Raw genomic sequence first — 22,194 nt, forward strand, 5'->3', positions numbered from 1 at the left:
AATGGACAAATGGTCGCTAAATACACAAAGCAGTAGATAATAAGCAACAACATTTTGGAAATAAAAATGGCAGTAAAATGAATGTGTTTTATTGATGATTCAGAATAGCGAGGTAGCTCGCAACAAAGTTCGATACATCAGATTACCCGGAAAAATAATTAGGTTAGGTTAGGTTAGGTTAGATTTTGATAAACAACGCCAGAAGCGAATCGCTTTTTAAAAAAACAACAATTAGGTTAGGTTAGGTTAGACTTTGATAAACAACGTCAGAAGCGAATCGCTTTTTAAAAAAACAGCAATTATAATAATATAGTACGATAATATATAAATATAGTTATAGGATTTTAGACGTATTTTTTCTTGAATATAATAATACATCGTTTGGTTAGAATAGTGAGGTAGGTCATAACAAAGAAGTTTAATACAAAAGCAGTGATAAGCGAGGTGCACAATGAGTAATAGATAAGAACGCCGGACGGTGTAATTAGCTAATAGGAAAAGGTGAACAATGGGACGCTAATGACCCACCGGATATCAATTAGATATGAGTTAATCGATCTGCACATCTTCGAAACCGTGCATCCTATCGCTTTGGGAGTGAGTGCTATACGTGATACGCCGGTTCTGGCGCTTGCGCCAGAACCGGCGTATCACAACTACTGGCAACTCCTATAATTGGACGAAAACCAGCGCAATGACCCTACGGTCCCTACCTACCTACTTATCTGGTATTCGTCAATAGGCTTGGTGTAAATACTACAATATATTCCAATTATGTATTGCCATTGCAAATACTTGATAGATTACATACAGCAATAAGCAATCAGCAAGCGCTTTACGGCAAATGGCCACGTAATACGTATACAATGCAGTATATAAGTGGGCAATATTCCAGCGCTAGGGGTAGCAATCGAAACTTACTTTCTAGGTCAGGGGTTGTTATTAAAGCGTTCCGACGCGTTATTGCGTAATAAATAAAAGTTATAACAGTTAAATATTTGCTTATAGCCAATTTAGGATTTCATAAAATCTTTACAATGTACTTACTTAGGAGTTAAATCAAATTCCGCTATTACAAGAATTCATTTCCTTTTCTTAATGCGATGAAACGCTGGCGGAATACAAAGTAACCTGAATCGCGTTTATAGTGACATTTTGGATGTATAGAATGCTAACGGTTTGTTCCACGTTAATTCTTAGTCACTGCTCATAATAGACTAGGTTTAACACGTGAATATGCCATTTGTTATGAGATGCATGTTAGGGTAGGTCAAGTTCAAGACAACTTCAGCCCAAGAGATGTAGCCTAGAGATATATAAAATGGATCAATATATTAAAAAAAAACAAAACGTACGCAGACTTTCTATTTACCTAAGTAGGTACTTCATTTTAACCTGGCCTTAGAATTGTTTAAACAGTACGACAATAATTAGGGTAGAGCAGGTAGCTCGAGCGGGCAGGTACCAAAGTACTGAGGTCTGAGACACGAACGAACAAAAAAGAATCACAATTTAAACTTCAAGGTAGGCATTGTCGTGAAGATTTATTCATGCATCATGATTCAATTTAAATTAGTTTGTGTTTATAGTGAAGTAGTTGTAAGTAGGTTACATATGTAAATCTAAATAGCGTTTATTTATATAATATGGATTAACTACTGTCGTGCTGTTTATTAAACCAAATATTAATTTTAATGTGAATGACCAACATTTTGTACTAGGTATCAGTGAACGTTCAATAAACAAATATTTAAAAGAAGACATAGGTACCTTACTATCTATACGCAACAATAAACAAAAAAAAAATACCCATATTTTCTGTGAAGGAAAGATAGGAATTAAAGATACCAATTTATCTTGATTTAAGAGCAAAATAATTGGGGATTTGATAATCTTTAATGGAGGAGGCTCACTTTGAATATTATATTATAATAGCTTATACCTACTCGTACATACAAGGTGCCAGAAGGAGGATTTTTTTTCTATTTATGTCTGTAGTACATAACTACATAATATAAGGCTTCATGGGTATAGCTTGAGGGGTCTTAGGTACATTCTATTCGTCCGAATTGTGTGATTAGCACAATATTGTAAACTTTGGAGATTTTTAACGTCCTCAGAACCTATCAAGATTGAATAATTTTACGTTGAATGTATTGTTAAAAATTAAGATGCACATTAGTTATAGATTTCTTACTTTGGAGTATGTGTGTAGTATGTGTATATTTGTAATAACTAATCAGTAATCCATTGCATCTCGCGTGCCTATCCTATATATCTCATCAATGTAAACGGGACCTTGCGTTCCCAGCTATTTATATTTATGAAGGTCTTAAATGTTATAAAAATGAACATCATGATAACTAGTAACTACATAGTGTTGTTTACATTTGGCTAATTATTTTTGTTTATGAACGATGACCAACAAAGATGTTGTTTTGTTTGTAATGATAAAAATGAACTCAATCTATCAATCACAGACTTTATCGCAGTGTAGATATTACGTCTTGATCCACTTGAATTTTTGTATTGAAAAATAACAATTCATACTACTTTAGCCCTTTGTTTATTTCCTTCCCCAATGGTACATTTAATGATATTAACATAGTTTTCTTTGTGCAAATATGTGATGTTGAACAGTATCAGATATTCTGTTTACGCACCCGGCAGCCGAGTTATTTTCGGTGTGAACTTTACTCAACCAACTCGTCACTCAGTACATTAACGTTTTGTTACGTTGATTTTCACAAAAGACTGGATTTGAAACAATGCTTGTACAAAGTACAAACTACTGGAATTGTAATAAGGGTACATACTACATTTTAAAGTAGTAACTGCTTATATGTCTAAAGTTTGGCCAAGTAAAAATGAAACGCGGTGCTCATAAGATTTAAAATTAATTTTCACAGAGATCGCTGCTACAAAGGGTTTGTCTCTCTATTCCCTTTGTCATGTCTCAGTCGTTTTCGAGGAAATGGTTCATTTATTTAAAAGCAATAAAAAAATTACACTAGAAAACTAGAACACATTTTAAAAGCCTTTACCATGAATTTCAAAATATATTAGCATGAGAATAGATAGGGCGCGTGTTTGATATCGATTGATAATGAATATGGAGTTGCCACAAGTTGATGTACAAAATTAAACTCTGTTATCCTGCATTAAAACGCGAAATTGCGCATATGATAACCGAGGTATAATAGGAACGCATGTGACATATTTCACGTGTAAATATTTAACGTGAGATACACTGCAGAGCAGCAGCGGTGTGTTCGCAATGTTCATAAGAATTAATTTATATAGATACCTATCTGTATGCAAACCTATATGTTCTTACGTAAAGTATCCCTTTGGTACCTGGGTTACTAAAATAATGTTTACATAAAAACGTAAAGAGGTTAGGTCACTACAATCAATTTTAATGTCCTATGATTCTTCACTTTTTTAATACAACTAACGACATGATGTTAACGAACTGATGTTATCAAGGTTTATATTTTTTATATGACAGAAATTAATTTAAAAAAGTACTTAAGTCTTAAAGTGTATAATTTATCAGTATAAAGTTACATGAGATATGTGAGATAATCGTATTTATTATTTGTTTTAATGATTCTTTGAGGTCATTATCATGTATCGCATACCTATGTATTAAACAAACGTTATAAATTTTAAGTTCTTCGTACGAAAAATCAAACCCGGTTTCCTTTTTGAATCCCTCATTCAAGAATTACAGTTCAGAGCACTCAGAGTATCGAGGTAGTGGAATCGAATAATAATAGAGAGATAGTAGAGATCACTACTTAGTGATAAGGCCGCCAAGTTAATTGTACTCTGTTTTTAGATGTAATTAATACTAAGGTTTCCTATTTGTACAATTAATTAAGTGTAAAATAAATAAATAAATAAATAATAATCTGTTAATTTAAATCATAATATTATATTTTTCTAGAAAATTTTTTTTTTTTTTGTAAGGTGTTTCTCAATGTTAGCCAGAAAAGCTTTTACATTTTAACGCGGACGCGGGGGTGAACTGAAGGTTCACCCTGGTAGCGACATGCACAAGGGCGTCCCCCCTTGACGGGGATCTCGAACCTCGGCTTGGGCTGTCGCTTGAGTGGAGGAGGCCAGAAGGGCCCTAATCGGACGGGATTCTAGAAAATGTTAACATATTATTCTTTACAGATTCCTATGGCGGTTCGCAAATGCTATGATCCGTACGCGGCGGTGGGCCCGCAACAACACCACGGTCGCCGAATTGTTCACAAAGAGAGCCAAGGAGCATCCAGATGCACCATGCTTCTTTGTTGTTGGAGATCGGACTTGGACTTACAAAGAGGTACAAATTCTTAAAGTTAATTCAGTACGACTATTGCACGACTCTTTAAACAAAGAGCATCACATGCCTTCCAGTCTAGCATACATAATCTTAATCAGCTTGACCGCATATTTACAATATGCCGCTTCCAAGGAGACGTCTCACATTATAACTCTAATCACCACTATTTTGCTTTATCATCTCGTTCTTCAATAAAACGTGGGTGCAGATTACGGGATGTACGATTAACGGATATAAAATATCCTACAATAATATACATTACTGTGTGTAAAGTGTGTTTTAATCCGGGTTTATTGTAATGAATCGAACCCTTACCAGTGCTGTCTGATCGAATATCGGAAATTTGTTGACAGTTGGCGGAGAACTCGAACCAAGTGGCGAGGGTCATACAAGAACACCTAGGATTAAAGCGCGGTGACGTTATATGCATATTTATGCCGAACTGTGCGGAGTATGTCTACATGTGGTTGGGCATGGCCAAACTCGGTGTGATCTCAGCTCTCATCAATAGCAACCTGCGGCATAAACCACTGCTGCATTGCATTCAAGTGGCTAATGCAAAAGCCATTATCTACTCTGATTCTTTAGCTGGAGGTAGAGTATGACATATTAATTTTAGATCAATTGCATTTACCCTGAAATACATGAAATTTTACAAAGCACCGGAAACATATTAACTTAATCTATACAATATTGTACATGTTCTAAATATTATAAAAGCATGTGAGTACATATAAGGTATTGTTTTAGCCATTGCGGAGATTGAGGACCAACTTCCTCCTGGTATAAAACAGTTCCAACTCTACGGCGAGTGTGGTCCTCGAGCAATTGATCTCGTTAAGGAAATGGAGAAACAGTCCAAAGAATATCCAATTGTGTCTGAGAAACCAGAGTACAACGATACTCTGCTTTACATCTACACCTCTGGCACTACGGGTATGCCAAAAGCTGCTGTGATGAAGAATTCAAAGTTAGTTTCCATACGTTAAAAGACATTTCGATTTTTTTCTTAAACTGTCCTATCTCGAAGATTATAGAATTGATTTTATTATCCAATTTTACACAAAATCGACCCGAAAGTGACCAGAGCCATATTTCCAGGTACCTATTAGTGGCAGTAGCCACATATCATATGCTGGGGCTGCGCTCGGGCGACAGAATGTACAACCCTCTGCCGCTGTACCATCTCGCGGGAGGGCTGGTCGGTACATCTGCAGCTATCGTGGATGGCATACCGTCTGTACTGCGGACCAAGTTCTCTGCCACTAATTACTGGCTGGATTGCATCAAATATGAGTGCACGGTGAGTTAATTGGGGATGATTTAAGGAATGTTTTAGCGTAAGGGATGGGTACGGTTATGCTGCTAGGTTCGAGGCGACGCTGCATGTATGATTTTAGCATGCAATACTTTCAATCCGATGTTGCTTTGAGAGCGGGCTGATGATCACGTCCATCGCTGTTGTTGCTGGCATGTCTGTTCTGTGAACTAACTTAATTCTATCTAGATTGCATTCAATATCAGTATGGTATTTACACTATGGTATTTCTTGACCTTAAAGAATGGCCTGACCCTGACCTGCCCTGATCACAATGGATTTTTCTAAACAGTCACGTAATATTTTGTTTTGCAAAACAATTATTACAAAACTAACCAGTATACTTGTTATTGAGCAAAAAACATAATTGTATGTTTTCTTTCAAGTAGATAACCATATTGTAATATAAATTTAAATTAGGTACATGAAATGGTAAAGATAAGGAATGAAAGTAAATTTCGCTTTTATAATGAGAAAACTAATTGTTTTATTTAAAAAAAAACAATAGAAATTGGCATTACTATTAGGTTTTTTTAATAAAACAATTTACATGGCTGTAATTATACCTTCTAGTTCAGGATACATCGCCCATTTTTGCAAGTGACTACCTACTATCAAGCTGATTTTCCGTTTGTAGCTTTATTTTGATGAGACACCGAATAATTTCGTGTACGAAACTCTCGATTGTGGTAGCTAACAGAGATAACAAGGATAAAATTTTTTTATTTGATGGTTCTCAAATATTTATTACGCAATTTGTAGGACAATATGTCTGTTGAATTATATAAACATTAACTAAGTGAAAACAAAAAAATCAGCTTGTTAGTAATCATTTATGATGACCTCGTTATCGATACACTTTGGAAAGGGGGACTCTTTGAACCAACCATAGATTTTGTAGGACAAATATTTTTGGAATAATTTAGGTAATTATCTTGAGATTGAACAAAAAAAAAATTCAGTTAGTAATAAATATTCTCATTACCTACCTAACTATTATAATAAATGTTTATTATGACGCAAAAACACGTGGTGTTAATATCCAACAGGCGACAGAGCTAATTGGATCGTGTTCCACTTCAAAGATCCCATTAGCTGGTTTATCAAACAGCTGGTATTCGCAAACAGTAGGGTATCCAAAACGTGTGTACTACTAAAGTTAAACATGATGAAGTTCAGAAATGTTAGCACATATATTTTGTAGTGGAAATTGTAATAAAACAAAATTGCTTCCCGCAGTGTGTCTCTTTGTATGTTTAGATCTTTAAAATTACACAGCAGATTTTGATGGGTTATTTTTATGGTTGGTGTGATTCAAGGGGAAGGTTTTATATAATTGTTAAAGTTTTCTACAAATCAGGCGAAGTCACGCGCGGAAAGCTAGTTGAAATACATACAATGGCATGGTTGAAATACAATGGCATTCAAATTAGCTCAAATTATATTGCTGACTAGCTGCGCTTCGCGGTTTCACCCGCGTGGCTCCGCTCCTACTTCCTAGTCTTAGCGTAATGATATAATATAATAACCTTCCGATAAATGGACTAGGTATCTCACCGTAAGAATTTTTCAAATCAGATCAGTAGTTAACTCAAACTCAAACTCAAACATTCATTTATTCAATTAGACTACTATTTAGTAGCACTTTCGAATCGTCATTACATAATTATTTTTAACATTTACCATTAATCACAGTTTCTGAGATTAGTGCGTTCAAACATAGTATAGATTATAATTATTATTTGATTGCATTTTCAAATGATCGTCTTATAATGGTCGTACAGGTCGCGCAATACATCGGCGAGATGTGCCGCTACCTGCTCGCGCAGCCGGCCAAGCCGACGGACTCGCAGCACCGCGTGCGCATCATGGTCGGCAACGGGATGCGCCCCGCTATATGGCAGCAGATTGTGGATAGGTGAGCTTACGTTATATATCACTACATAGTATAAAACATAGTCGCGTTCTCTGTCCCTATGTCCCTTTGTATGCTGGTCTTTAAAACGCAACGGCTTTTGATGCGGGGTTTTTAATAGATTTATTTATTTATTTAGATAGAGTGATTCAAGTGGAAGGTTTTAGTATATTATTTATTAGGTTTTAGACAAAGCGGGCTAAGCCGCGGGCGGTAAATAAATAAATAAATAAGCCATTTATTCGAAATCTCACTTATTAATACCTAATATACAATTTTGTTAGTAAGTAGTTACTTAAAAAAACTAAGGTTACTTATAATTAGTGTTAGTTATATTATCTAAGAGATTTCGACCCCTATTTGGGTAAAGGCCTCCTCCATCCTTTTCCATAACTCTCTGGCCTTGCCTGTCTTTATCCAGTCTTTTCCTGCGACGTGTATTATATCATCAGCCCACCGTTTTAATGGTCGACCCACATTCCTTTTCCCCTTTGGTCCATTCCATCTTGTAGCTTCCATGGTCCACCTTCGGTCTTCATATCGTGAGATGTGCCCTGCCCATTTCCACTTTAGTGAGAGTGCGTGTCTGAGAGCATCAGTGAATCTAGTTCTTTGATGAATATTTTCGCTCTTAACTTTATGTATTTTTTTAATTTTTAATATGCTCCTCTCCATCGCTGTTTGACTGCATTTGATTTTTTGTTTTATTTTATTTGTGAATATCCAGGTTTGGCAGCCATACAACAAACAGGGTAATAGGCATGTATCATATATAGTCTTTTTAAGCGAGTTGTTAAAAAACTTTATTATCAAGAAATTGTGGTCAAGCGCTTCCCTATTGACAATAATAAAAACACAAAGTCTAGTGAAAACCTTTTATGATGGTCACTTGTTATGATAGGAAATTTCGCAGTCAATGGACTTTTATAGACCACTATCCGGATTCAATAGAACACGTTTATTTTTGGTTAAAAATTTCTTCATATTTTCAGATACAGCACGAAATATACCTAATAACTACTAAACTTGTATTTAAAGTCTTTATTTCAGTTAATGCGTAGAATATCCCTTCTGACTTATCCTAAGCCTTTTTTGATTGTATTTCTATTCACTTTGATGATTGTATTTACAGTTAATTTTAGCATTTATAGTCATGATATATACGTATATGCGACGTGCTAATAAAATCCTACTTACATGCAAAACCAAATTTGTTGATTTGCACTTTATATTCAGTATATTTATTTAACCTTTAGATAAGTTCAGTAAACACCACAGATCACTTTACACAAAATAAATAGTTATAGGTAAATGTGCGATAAATTTTATTACCAAGGTCGATAACGCCAATTTTGAGTAAAGGAAATATATAAAAAACGAAGATTGGTGACTCATAAAACAATTATTATTATTGAAATATGCTTGACATAAAAACGTATGTATTTAAAGTGAGCAAATAAGGCAATATTTTTTTGGTAATATAACACCAATGACTCCCTGCTGTAGGTACCTACCCATAACAATAAAACAGAAAAATAAGAAAACTTCCGCATCGTTATCAACTTTGTTTTTCAAAATTTGTCGTTATTACATCTTATGTATGGTTTTGGTACGTGATTATATCCATAAGCTTTCCATAAAAGCGAACTCGTAAAGGATGTCCGTAATTACGTGCTCGTAAAGGCAGTCTCGAATATATTATTTCCTTATACTCACGAGTAAATCGTGATTGTTATATTATTTCCTTATCAAGGTACAAAAAATATGTTAACATAGAGAAACATGTATCTATGCTTGTTTGCTTAACGATGTTTGTCTTTGTATTTACTACAGGTTCAAAGTACCGCAGATAAACGAAATATATGGAGCAACCGAAGGCAACGCAAATATAAGTAAGTAGACTGAATGTATTATAAATGCGTAGTTATACCGTTTGCAAATACTAGGCCCGCTTATCGGTTATAGATAATAGAAGTAGGTATGTACTTTGCATTGTTCTATATTATCCGCTCTAAGTGACGTGTGCTGATTTTATTGTCGCTATATTTTATTTTTATGGCACTGACCTTTTAGAGTTTTAGGACAAATATTGTATTTTATACGAATATATCTTAAGGATTTTTTTTATCCTTCTTATTCGAAGATTATGTACCTAGAAGATGAAAGATGTTGAAGATTAGACTATTCAGCATCAGGATAGTGCTCATCGTTAGAAAGGACCAGAAACGTAGGCCATAAATAGATCATAAAATAACATGTTTGCATGAATCTTCAGTTTAAATTCGGATATTAAGGACGCGTTTACGAATCTGACAAAAATAAGCAGTTTTTCGATGCATTTTGCGGCAAAATAATACAAAACCAAATTTGACTAATAATTACCATAGATAGATTACTCCTTAATCTTTAAATGGTAGGAATTATTTAATCGAAAATTTTGGTCTATAATATTGTAAAAAATAATTTCCGTTGCCTCTTCACACAAAATTGACAATATCGTGATGAATATAGAAGCATTTTTCTATTATTTAATAAAATAAATTTACTTATTTAAAAATATTTTAAGTAAGCAGACATGTCCAACTCAAAAAGGTAGGAACTAAAACTATCAAAATGTTACAAATAAGCTGAGAAAAAAATTAAAATCAAATCTTATTTTTTCACATATTTAACTGTAACGCGTGATACTTATTGCATGGAAATAAGGGTTATTTTATTTGACACTATCTTGATTTATTGTACAAAAATTTGTAATGAAATATTTTAGTAATTTAGTCGGCGCTCGGACGCCTTTGTGAGTAGACGCTGTGACGCTTGTAGGCAGCTCCTCGTTTACGAAAAGATCGCTGTACGTATACAAAATATTTGACCTAATAAACTTGATCATTGACGCATTCTGCACCGACAACCAAGGCACACCAAGGAAAGATTTTATTTATAGTTTTTCATACATATGGGATTATAAATTTCATATTTAGTTTCTGACTTGATGGAGTGACCTGCATGTGTACTTCGAAGACTGCTACTGGAACTAATAGACGAGTAGAGCTAGGTGTGCCGAGTTTGGGCTCGTTTTGTTAGTTATGTTGAGACCTTACCTCCGGACTTGATGGAATGACCTGCAGGTGTACTTCGAAGACTGCTACTGGAACTAAAAGATGGTTAGAGCTAGGTGTGCCGAGTTTGGGCTCATTTTGTTAGTTATGTTGAGACCTTACCTCCGGACTTGATGGAGTGACCTGCAGGTGCATTTACAAAATATGTTTTATTAATTAATGTAATAATATAGTGTCGACTTATAAAAATACTACAGGTTTGCCGGCAGCTTCGCCTGCATCATTTTTAAATTTAACCCAAATTCGGCGCCATTTTGAAATTCTTTGTTATTGTACCGATTTCGTTCAAAATCGATATCTGAGGCTCCCTGGGATCGCAAAACAGGAAACTGGTACCAAAATTTTAAAAAGTCAGCGCCATTTTGAAATTCTTTGTTATTGTACCGATTTCGTTCAAAATCGATATCTGAGGCTCCCTGGGATCGCAAAACAGGAAACTGGTACCAAAATTTTTAAAAGTCAGCGCCATTTTGAAATTCTTTGTTATTGTACCGATTTCGTTCAAAATCGATATCTGAGGCTCCCTGGGATCGCAAAACAGGAAACTGGTACCAAAATTTTTAAAAGTCAGCGCCATTTTGAAATTCTTTGTTATTGTACCGATTTCGTTCAAAATCGATATCTGAGGCTCCCTGGGATCGCAAAACAGGAAACTGGTACCAAAATTTTAAAAAGTCAGCGCCATTTTGAATTTTTTTGTTATTGTAGCGATTTCGTTCCAAATCGATATCTGAGGATCCTTAGGATCACAAAACAGGAAACTGTTACCAAAATTGAAAAAAAGTCAACGCCATTTTGAAATTTTCTGTTATTGTACCGATTTCGTTCAAAATCGATATCTGAGGCTCCCTGGGATCGCAAAACAGGAAACTGGTACCAAAATTTTAAAAAGTCAGCGCCATTTTGAAATTCTTTGTTATTGTACCGATTTCGTTCAAAATCGATATCTGAGGATCCTTAGGATCACAAAACAGGAAACTGTTACCAAAATTGAAAAAAAGACAACGTCATTATGAAATTTTCTGTTATTGTACCGATTTCGTTCAAAATCGATATCTGAGACTCCCTGGGATCACAAAATAGGAAAATGGTACCGAAATTTAAAAAATTCGGCGCCATTTTGAAATTCTTTGTTAATTGACATATTTCGTTCAAAATCGATACCTGAGGATCCTTAGGATCAAACTCAGCTCTGCTGGTTACGCTGGCAGAAAGATTCGACAGTTAACTGACATAGAAACTGCAAGAATTGTATATTTTGCTTCTTTACCAGCTGAATTTATTAAATTTTGGTACCAGTTTCCTATTTTGCGATCGTAGATCCTCAGATATCGATTTTGAAGGAAATCGGTACAACAAAGAATTTCAAAATGGCGCTGATTTTTTAAAATTTTGGTACCAGTTTCCGGTTTTGTGATCCTAGAGATCTTTAGATATCGATTTTGAACGAAATCGGTACAATAACAAAAAAATCAAAATGGCGTTGACTTTTTTAAATTTCGGTACCAGTTTCCTGTTTTGCGATCCCAGGGAGCCTCAGATATCGATTTTGAACGAAATCGGTACAATAACAAAGAATTTCAAAATGGCGCTGACTTTTTAAAATTTTGGTACCAGTTTCCTGTTTTGCGATCCCAGGGAGCCTCAGATATCGATTTTGAACGAAACCGGTACAATAACAAAGAATTTCAAAATGGCGCTGACTTTTAAAAGTTTTGGTACCAGTTTCCTGTTTTGCGATCCCAGGGAGCCTCAGATATCGATTTTGAACGAAATCGGTACAATAACAAAGAATTTCAAAATGGCGCTGACTTTTTTTCAATTTTGGTAACAGTTTCCTGTTTTGTGATCCTAAGGATCCTCAGATATCGATTTTGAACGAAATCGGTACAATAACAAAGAATTTCAAAATGGCGCTGACTTTTAAAAATTTTGGTACCAGTTTCCTGTTTTGCGATCCCAGGGAGCCTCAGATATCGATTTTGAACGAAATCGGTACAATAACAAAGAATTTCAAAATGGCGCTGACTTTTAAAAATTTTGGTACCAGTTTCCTGTTTTGCGATCCCAGGGAGCCTCAGATATCGATTTTGAACGAAATCGGTACAATAACAGAAAATTTCAAAATGGCGTTGACTTTTTTTCAATTTTGGTAACAGTTTCCTGTTTTGTGATCCTAAGGATCCTCAGATATCGATTTTGAACGAAATCGGTACAATAACAGAAAATTACAAAATGGCGTTGACTTTTTTTCAATTTTGGTAACAGTTTCCTGTTTTGTGATCCTAAAAGGGCTGATAGACGTACGAACTTTAAAGTCGCGGTTTTAAAGTTCGCGTACTTACTCGGCTCGCGGCGGTGACAGACGTGCGAGCCAAGGCGGGCTTCGAGTAAAATTTCAAACATGTTGGATCGTCAACGAACTTACTCGACGGTTTTTAAGTACGCGTACTTGGGGTGACACACGAGCGAAAAAGGTCGTCGAGCCACAAGTTCGCGTACTTACTCGTACGTCTGTCACCCCTTTAAGGATCCTCAGATATCGATTTTGAACGAAATCGGTACAATAAAAAAGAATTTCAAAATGGCGCTGACTTTTTAAAATTTTGGTACCAGTTTCCTGTTTTGCGATCCCAGGGAGCCTCAGATATCGATTTTGAACGAAATCGGTACAATAACAGAAAATTTCAAAATGGCGCTGACTTTTTAAAATTTTGGTACCAGTTTCCTGTTTTGCGATCCCAGGGAGCCTCAGATATCGATTTTGAACGAAATCGGTACAATAACAAAGAATTTCAAAATGGCGCCGAATTTGGGTTAAATTTAAAAATGATGCAGGCGAAGCTGCCGGCAAACCTGTAGTATTTTTATAAGTCGACACTATATTATTACATTAATTAATAAAACATATTTTGTAAATGCACCTGCAGGTCACTCCATCAAGTCCGGAGGTAAGGTCTCAACATAACTAACAAAATGAGCCCAAACTCGGCACACCTAGCTCTAACCATCTTTTAGTTCCAGTAGCAGTCTTCGAAGTACACCTGCAGGTCATTCCATCAAGTCCGGAGGTAAGGTCTCAACATAACTAATAAAACGAGCTCAAACTCGGCACACCTAGCTCTACTCGTCTTTTAGTTCCAGTAGCAGTCTTCGAAGTACACCTGCAGGTCACTCCATCAAGTCCGGAGGTAAGGTCTCAACATAACTAATAAAACGAGCCCAAACTCGGCACACCTAGCTCTACTCGTCTATTAGTTCCAGTAGCAGTCTTCGAAGTACACCTGCAGGTCATTCCATCAAGTCCGGAGGTAAGGTCTCAACATTACTAACAAAACGAGCCCAAACTCGGCACACCTAGCTCCACTCGTCTATGAGTTCCAGTACCAGTCTTCGAAGTACACTTCGGCAAGTACTTGTTTACCAAACAATCACTGTCCAATGAAATTAGATAAATGGTATCTACTTTTGTGACCATTCAACGTTACAAACTTTACAAATCAAAGTAAAGTTAAAAAAAACATAGCAATAAAAATAAGCTCAATTATCAAGTCGTGTCAGTTTACTCATAATTTCGCCGCTTCGCGCATTTCGATGTGTGTGTGAGCCGTGCACGTGTAGTAGTAAGACTCAATACCTAAAATTGATGCGCGTCAATTTGTAAATACGTCCTTAATAATAAAACTGTTTAAATATTAGGTTCACGCGTCGGCTGGGAGTGACGGAAAGCGTTTCCCGATTGAGGTCATTGCCACGTCCGGTGCAATATCAAATGTATACAAATATATTATGATATTATGTATATTGTATACTTTTATAAAATACAAAGCGGTGACTAACTGCTCCGAAATTGTATATATGGTTTCTGAATTTTATTATAAGCCATTTAATTGGATAAACGTTTATTCGTAAATCGTAATCAATCACTTTGACAGTGAATAAATTCAGGGAAATAAAAGCCAGTTTTATTTTCTACTAGCTGTTGCCCGCGTCTTCGTCCGCGATTAGGTCGTTTTTCGTCATTCGTTGTTTAAAAAAAATACGTGACACTTTATTTTAAAATTTTCTTAATTATTGTCTCTTATAAAATTTAACTACATTAAAATTGAACACTCTGATAAGAAAATCTTAAAATCTGAAGAAAACATGAATGTGGTTTAAATTCTACATTACTTAGTATCAAATAATAATCTAAATTAAATGTAGATTAACAGTTTGAGCACACCATTATAGAATATGTACCTAAGTATTAAATTACGTTAGTTTACATAGTAACTTTACTAAAAACACGATGACTATCTTTCGCGCTCGATACCACAAACAAAGCATGTTTGTGGTACGTGGCCCGCGTCACTTGACCCCCATCTGGATCCATGATGATGATTCCATCCTGAAGATGATTCAGAAGATGATTCTGAAGATGATTCTGAAGATGATTCTGAAGATGATCCAGGATGATTCCATCCTGAAGATGATTTCTTTTGCCTGGAAGAAATCACCGTCGCCTAACAAATTATTTTATCTACATAATTTACTTTATCTACTTAAATAATGTTACATAATTTATTTTATCTACTTAAATAATGAAAACATATTATTTAAAATGATTAAAAATAAATAAATGAAGCAACTACGATTCAAAGAAAACATCTTTTTCAGTGTGAAAATGCTCTAAGCAATCCTGGATGATGAACTGTATATCATGTACCTACTCTGATCCCAGTACGGTCGGTACGTTGATAGCCATAACGATAAATATTATAATCAGATAACCGCAAAGTCAAAATAAAAACATTACTTGTAAAGTTGTGAGTGCAAAATTTACGTTTCATTTGGCAATAACATTTTTTTCGGTACTAAAACGTAGTAGTTTGATATGTGGTTGGCTGCCCCTCCTCTCCTTCCTGAAAAATATCCTCCAAAATTTCCCGAGATACTTCCAATGATTGAACCATTGGACGTTGGACATTAACTTCAGTCAAAAATTGACGAAGCGGATGATTACTAATTTCCACTTAATCCTCGCTGCTACTGTCTTTATCATCAAATCTTCAATTTTCAAGTGGTGTAGTAAAAATATCAGCAGAAATCGTCTTCCAAAGGCGATATAATTTTATTAGCATTGAATAAAAAAATCAAAAGTTAACTGTAAATCTATAAAAAAAGCTACTTACAAATAAAATTTTATCAAAAACTTCTGTTCCCAATGCACCTCAAAATAATAAAAGAATCATTCATTTCATTTCATTTCAATAAATACCTGTAAGTAACAACTTACCTTTTGTGGGAACGCATGATGGTGAAAATTCACAAAACACGAAGATTGCATTTGATATTTTTGGTTTTATGGCATTCAATTGCTTTATAAACATAGTATAAAAAAAGTCACTTTCTGTGTCCCTATGTCCCTATGTCCCTTTGTATGCTTAAATCTTTAAAATTTCGCAACAGATTTTGATGCGATTTTTTTAATAGATAGACTGATTCAAGAGGAAGGTTTTAGTACATAATTTATTAGGTTTTAGACAAAGCGGACGAAGCCGCGGGCGGTAAGCTAGTAAATTTATTAAACACGAAGATTTTAAAAATTGTAACTAATGAACACAACAATATATTATTATACTCTTTGGAACACAATCATTAGATTAACTGTAGATAATGGTGTCTATTTTTACTATAAACATCTAAGTACCCTCACTTTAAAAAAAATGTAGTTTATTATTTACACGAAATATAATATCTTATAGGGAACGGAAGATATGGGTTAAAGAGTTAAATAAATAAATAACATAATTATATTTAAATTATTAATTTTTAACATTGTGTTCAGTAGTGTTAACATGTAAATTGATTTGATTTTTACGAAATCTCATAGATGGCGCTGTTACAAAATTAACATTATACAACTTACATTCTTTAAGCTATGTTTCTCTTCCCAAGTTACTTAAATGGCATAATTTTTATAGTGTCAATCTAGATATTGTCAAACAACATTTATATATGCGTCATTTGATTATTAATTTCCAATAGTTAACGTGTAAATTGATTTGATTTTTATAACATTTAATAGATGGCGCTGTTTCTAATTTGTCTTTATACTACTAAATTCATTAAACTGTTTCTCTGCCCAAATTACGTAAATGACATAGTTTTTATTTTGTAAAGCTAGATAATAGCATGGCTTACTCGAAACCAACATTTAAACATGAGTCTTTAGATTGTACGCTGTCGTAATACACGGAATACGTAAGAAAAATAAAGGTTCACAGCTCCTCCCCCGTAGGTGATAGCTTGATAATATGTAGCCTATAGCCTCACCCGACCTGTTAGTAATATTCATGCAAAATTTGAAGTCAATCTATGCAGTACTTTTCGAGATTAGCTCGGACAAACATACAGACAAACAGACAAACAGACAAACAGACAAAAATTCTAAAAACTATGTTTTTGGCTTCTATATCGATTATAGATCACGGTCCAGGTATTCTTTAAAAAAAATATTCAATGTACAGTTTTGACTTTCCTACGATTTTATTATATGTATAGATGCTAGTAAGCTTTATTGGTAATTTCAATAGTTTAACAGTAACAGAACTTTTATATTTTTATTTAGTACGGTCTACTATTTAAACCATAAGTAGGTACCAAATTGTCTTTCATACAAGCAATGTTCTGACTTCTGTTCCACTTTATATGGGGCAGTTGCAAATAACATCTGTTACCTATATGTATATGTCGTGGTCATATCGTAGATTTGATCATTTCATGATATGAGTGGCCATTTCACGAAATGGTCGCATATCGTGAAATGGCCAATTTAGTTTGGCCACATCATGATGTGGTTTGGGCAGATCAATGATAAGAAATCGTTTCACGATATGGCCAATTAACGCACGGTTTTTTCATGAAATGATCAATGACTCTTTATATTTTATACGATCTGGCCAAATGTGGATGACCAAATCGTGAAACGTTGACGATTTAACGATCTGATCAAACTATGTTGGCCATTTCACGATATGCGACCATTTCGTGAAATGGCCACTCATATCATGAAATGATCAAATCTACGATATGACCACGACATATACATATTATACAGTTAGATTGAGTTCGTTTAAAACCAGATTCTCGATACAGATACCCATGTTCCACATGCCACTCATGAATAACAGCATTCAAATGAAAATATTTTTAGGAAATAGGGCATCTCATAGATATAAAATAAAAAAAAAACGCAGTCTAAGGATCACAAAGTGGTAGAAATATCGAAGAAATCAAGCCGGGTTAGTCCATCACGATTGAATTCATCTCATTTTTCGGCTGGGTTAGGTTAGGTTAGGAGGGTAGTTATTCAGGATATTGGAAGTCATCCTACGTGTTCTATAGGGATTTTTAATAAGTTAATAACTATTATTTAGTATTTTGGTACCTATTGTGAATTTTACACCTACGTCTTTCCCTGTATGATAATAGCTAAAACAATGTAATTACTCTTACAGTAAACGTGGACAACACGGTGGGCGCGGTAGGCTTCATACCCAAGCTGGTGCCGACGAGCTTGCACCCGATAGCGCTGGTGCGCGTCGACGAGCTCGGCAACGTGGTGCGCGGGCCCGACGGGTTCTGTGTGCGCTGCCAGCCGAGTGAGTGATACATATTTGTGATTTATTAACCGACTTCAAAATAAGGAGCAGGTTATCAATTCGTCCTAATCTTTTTTTTATGAACTGAAACATCTTTAGAGTAAAGTTTCAAAGTCGTGCCATGGCAATACGGTCACGTCATGGAGTAAGGCGACGATTTTGGTGTCTTTGAATCTTGCCAAAGAAGTTTCACTTCTGACACGTATGCTCTGCACACACTTTTTTTGTTTTATTATATTTCATATTCGATCTCTAATAATTGTTTTGTTTAGGGTACAATGTAATCTTTTTTTTAAATATGTACTGTCAAGGTAAAATAGGACGTGTTGTAGAAGAACTTATAGAAATATGTAGTTGAAAAATAATTAATTATTGTATTCAAGAAGTGGAGGTTTTTCTGAAGCGATTACGTTTACGACACTCAATGCGTTTTTAAATTTTGCTTTAAAATCTTATAAATAACATTTACATAATCCATTATACCTACTTCTAATTACTGTATTATTACTAAGAATTATCATTGAAGTTCTGTAGCATAATTACAACGCACCTAGATATAATTTAATACTCTCACGCAATGTTTTTTTCAAACAATACTAATCCACGAATCTATTTTCATTATATTGATTTTTAGAATACTCCATTATGTATTAGGAATCTACGCTAACAGTATGGTGGATAGATACATAAATATTATAGTTTACATTTGACGTAACTCAATAGAATGTGCAATGAATAAACCATGATCGTAGCGAGCACGAAACAGAATATTTAATTACATTACAAAGCCGATGTCAACTGATTTGATTGTCAGCTGTTTAATATACAGAAGTGTTCCAGATTAATGTGTGAATTTGTTAAATTACACACAGCTAACTAGATAAGAAATACTTTACAAAAAACGAAATTAAAATTGTCCTCAATAAATGTCAAAAGAAAACGTTAATAAATAATAAAAAAATGTTGTGTGGTTTTATGAAACCACGGTAAAAGTGAAACTTTTTTTCACACTATAGACATTTAACTAAAAATTATCGTATTTGTACGATAATTATCGTACGTATCGTGCGTCACGCGACATGCGCTACACAGACCAAAAAGTTTGAGACGATGTAATAAAAGTTTCACTTTAACAAGCTTATTACAGGCAAGGCTTCAATAGGCTTTATTCAATGTTTATTCACAACACAGGATCAAAAAAAACGGCTAGCTAGGCGGTTAATATACACCAAAATAAATTCAACCTTATTGGTACGAATTAAAGTCTTTTTGATTGATTGATTATTTATACAAATTACCATAAAGACTTCTCTGATTGTGTGTGTTCTAGTTGCTATTAAAGATTGATGATTCTATAATTATTGTGTTTCAGATGAGCCGGGAATGTTCATCGGTCTGATATCGCAGAATAATGCTGCGAGGGCGTACCACGGTTACGTGGACAAGGTTGGTGTGATTTATTTCTATAAATAATAACATGTAATAAGTGCTCTGTAGATATGTTGTTAATACTATCTTTGCTAAATATAGATCACGTAGCAAAAATAACTTTACAACATTCCTATTACATGAAGTCTAATACTTATGAATACTTACTAAAATGTTCCGCAAATTTACTTTATCAGATCTAGAAAGTTTGTGAGGATGGATGCTTGTTAGGTACTCTTTCACGTGAAAACTATTGGTCCGATTACAATGAAATTTGGTATTTAGGTTAAACTGACGATCCAGAATAACACCTATTACTTTTTTAGGAAATGAATAACACCTAGGTAGTTAGTACTTTTTATGAAATCTAGTTATCACATATTTCAAAGCTTATACAAGCTTAAAGTTAACATACGTTTAAAAGTGTTGCTACGTGTAAGACATAGTCTACATTTTATCCTGGAAATCTCACAGGAACGGGAACTTTGCAGGTTTTGTCTTTAGAAACGCGGTTTATAAGTGTTGCTATGTGTAAGACATAGTCATCTTTTTTATCCTGGAAATCTCACAGGGAACTATGCGGTTTTTTGTTTGAAAACGCGGTATACGGTGTCTACGGTCACCATCGTGTGCAGTGTATGTGTTTGCGCTGTTGTAAATGGTCAAACGTGTTGCAGAGCGACAGCAAGCGCAAGGTGGAGTGCGACGTGTTCCGCAAGGGCGACGCGGCGTTCGTCAGCGGCGACATCCTGGTGGCGGACGAGCTGGGCTACCTGTACTTCCGCGACCGCACCGGCGACACGTACAAGTGGAAGGGCGAGAACGTCGCCACCGCTGAGGTGGAGGACGCGCTCGCGCCCGCACTAGATAGACGGGATTGTGTGGTGTACGGCGTCTCGGTATGTCGCCTGCCTTATTTAACTGTATACTATTATATATTTGTGTATAATTATTATAGGTAAATGGGGTACCTAGTACCTACATTTCGTTCAGCAAAAGTTTACCCCAAATTCTTTTTCATTTTGCGCAGTGTACAGTCGATAGTTTATGTTCATTTTGTGTTCCTTACAAATCATTTTAAAATGTACCTACCCAGTTTGCTTCGCATTAGACCATTTTGGAAGTCTATACGTTAACGTCAATAAACAGAAGAAAAGTATGCAAACTCTCATTCTTTCTATGAAAATTATTTCGAAATAATTATTCTAACAAGTTAATTAATTAATTTAAAGACATTATTTTCCTATAAATCGCTTCAATCAAGCATTTATAAGAAAAAGTAATATACTAATATGCAATATCGTGCGCAGATCCCGCAAACAGAAGGCCGTGCGGGCATGGCTGCGATCGCGGACCCGCAGCGGTCGCTGGAGCTGTCCGCACTCGCGCACCACCTCGACACGTCGCTGCCCTCGTACGCACGACCGCTCTTCCTGCGCATCAAGGACGATATCGAGATCACTAGTATGTAGATGTGAAGCTGCACACGTTTACACGCACACGTACACATGTATACACTCACACACGTTCACATGTACACGCGCACGCACGCACACATGGAAATGTGCACGCATGTTCATATGCAAACGATACTAGTAAGACCGTTAGTCTTACTAATAAAATGTTACCCATTCGCTATGCAATGGATAAGTTATTGCAATAACCTGTCTTGTTTTTATGATTGATTTCATGTGAGCAAGAGCAGGACAAAGCTATAGTAGAAAATGGTAGAAAATCCATTGTTTGACTTTTTATTGGTAAGGCCGTTAGAGTCTAGTACTTTAATTAGTAATCGAAATGTTAGAATTATTACAAGTTTCACTAAGTATTGAAACATTTTTGTTAGAGTTTTTGAATAAATTCTTAGCCTCAGCCACAAAATAAATATGACACACGTTCACCCATTATTTCGCTGCATTTGAAATATTTGAAACCAATGTATGATCTCCCATTGCAGGCACGTTCAAGCTAAAGAAGCTGCAGTACCAGAAGGAGGGTTTCGACCCGGACGTGATCAAGGACCCGCTGTACTTCCGCAGCGGCGCGCAGTTCGTGCCCGTCACCTCGCAGCTCTTCGGCGACATCTGCAGCGGACGGACCAAGCTCTAGGCGACCGCTTTACTTTCAATTATAATAAATATCGAAATTTATGCATTTTCACTTAGCCCCAAGGGACGCGGTTTAGCTATATTAGAAAATTTATTGTCGTCTTTAGTTGCCCGGATCTATGGTCACCGTCGTGTGCAGTGTATGTAGATAGGGAGGCGAAGAGGGGAATTTTCTGCAATACTCGAGCGTGGCAGTTTAAGATATGAGAGATACCTTAGACCTAATAGAACAACCTTGTTAACTATTTAGCTCTTTAAGTAGTGACGCGCGCCCAGGATAGACGATCAGATTAGTAAAAAAAAATCGATAGTCTGAAATACTCG

The 22,194-nt window shown here is 35.4% G+C and overlaps 1 protein-coding gene across 1 annotated transcript in view; it reads left to right on the plus strand.

Annotated features, from left to right (window-relative positions):
- Positions 1-22,010, plus strand: part of LOC123705871 (long-chain fatty acid transport protein 4-like) — a 34,465-nt gene extending 12,455 nt beyond the window's left edge. The window contains exons 2-12 of the mRNA XM_045654939.1: positions 4,186-4,339; positions 4,693-4,933; positions 5,090-5,309; positions 5,441-5,642; positions 7,442-7,575; positions 9,406-9,464; positions 18,191-18,334; positions 19,707-19,780; positions 20,440-20,661; positions 21,073-21,226; positions 21,720-22,010. Coding sequence (XP_045510895.1) covers positions 4,186-4,339; positions 4,693-4,933; positions 5,090-5,309; positions 5,441-5,642; positions 7,442-7,575; positions 9,406-9,464; positions 18,191-18,334; positions 19,707-19,780; positions 20,440-20,661; positions 21,073-21,226; positions 21,720-21,871 — 1,756 coding nt within the window. The 3' untranslated portion in view covers positions 21,872-22,010. The remainder of the gene's footprint in view (positions 1-4,185; positions 4,340-4,692; positions 4,934-5,089; positions 5,310-5,440; positions 5,643-7,441; positions 7,576-9,405; positions 9,465-18,190; positions 18,335-19,706; positions 19,781-20,439; positions 20,662-21,072; positions 21,227-21,719) is intronic.
- Positions 22,011-22,194: the final 184 nt, after the last annotated feature.

This window comes from Colias croceus, chromosome 3 (genome assembly GCF_905220415.1).
Source record: "Colias croceus chromosome 3, ilColCroc2.1".
NCBI lineage: Eukaryota > Metazoa > Arthropoda > Insecta > Lepidoptera > Pieridae > Colias > Colias croceus.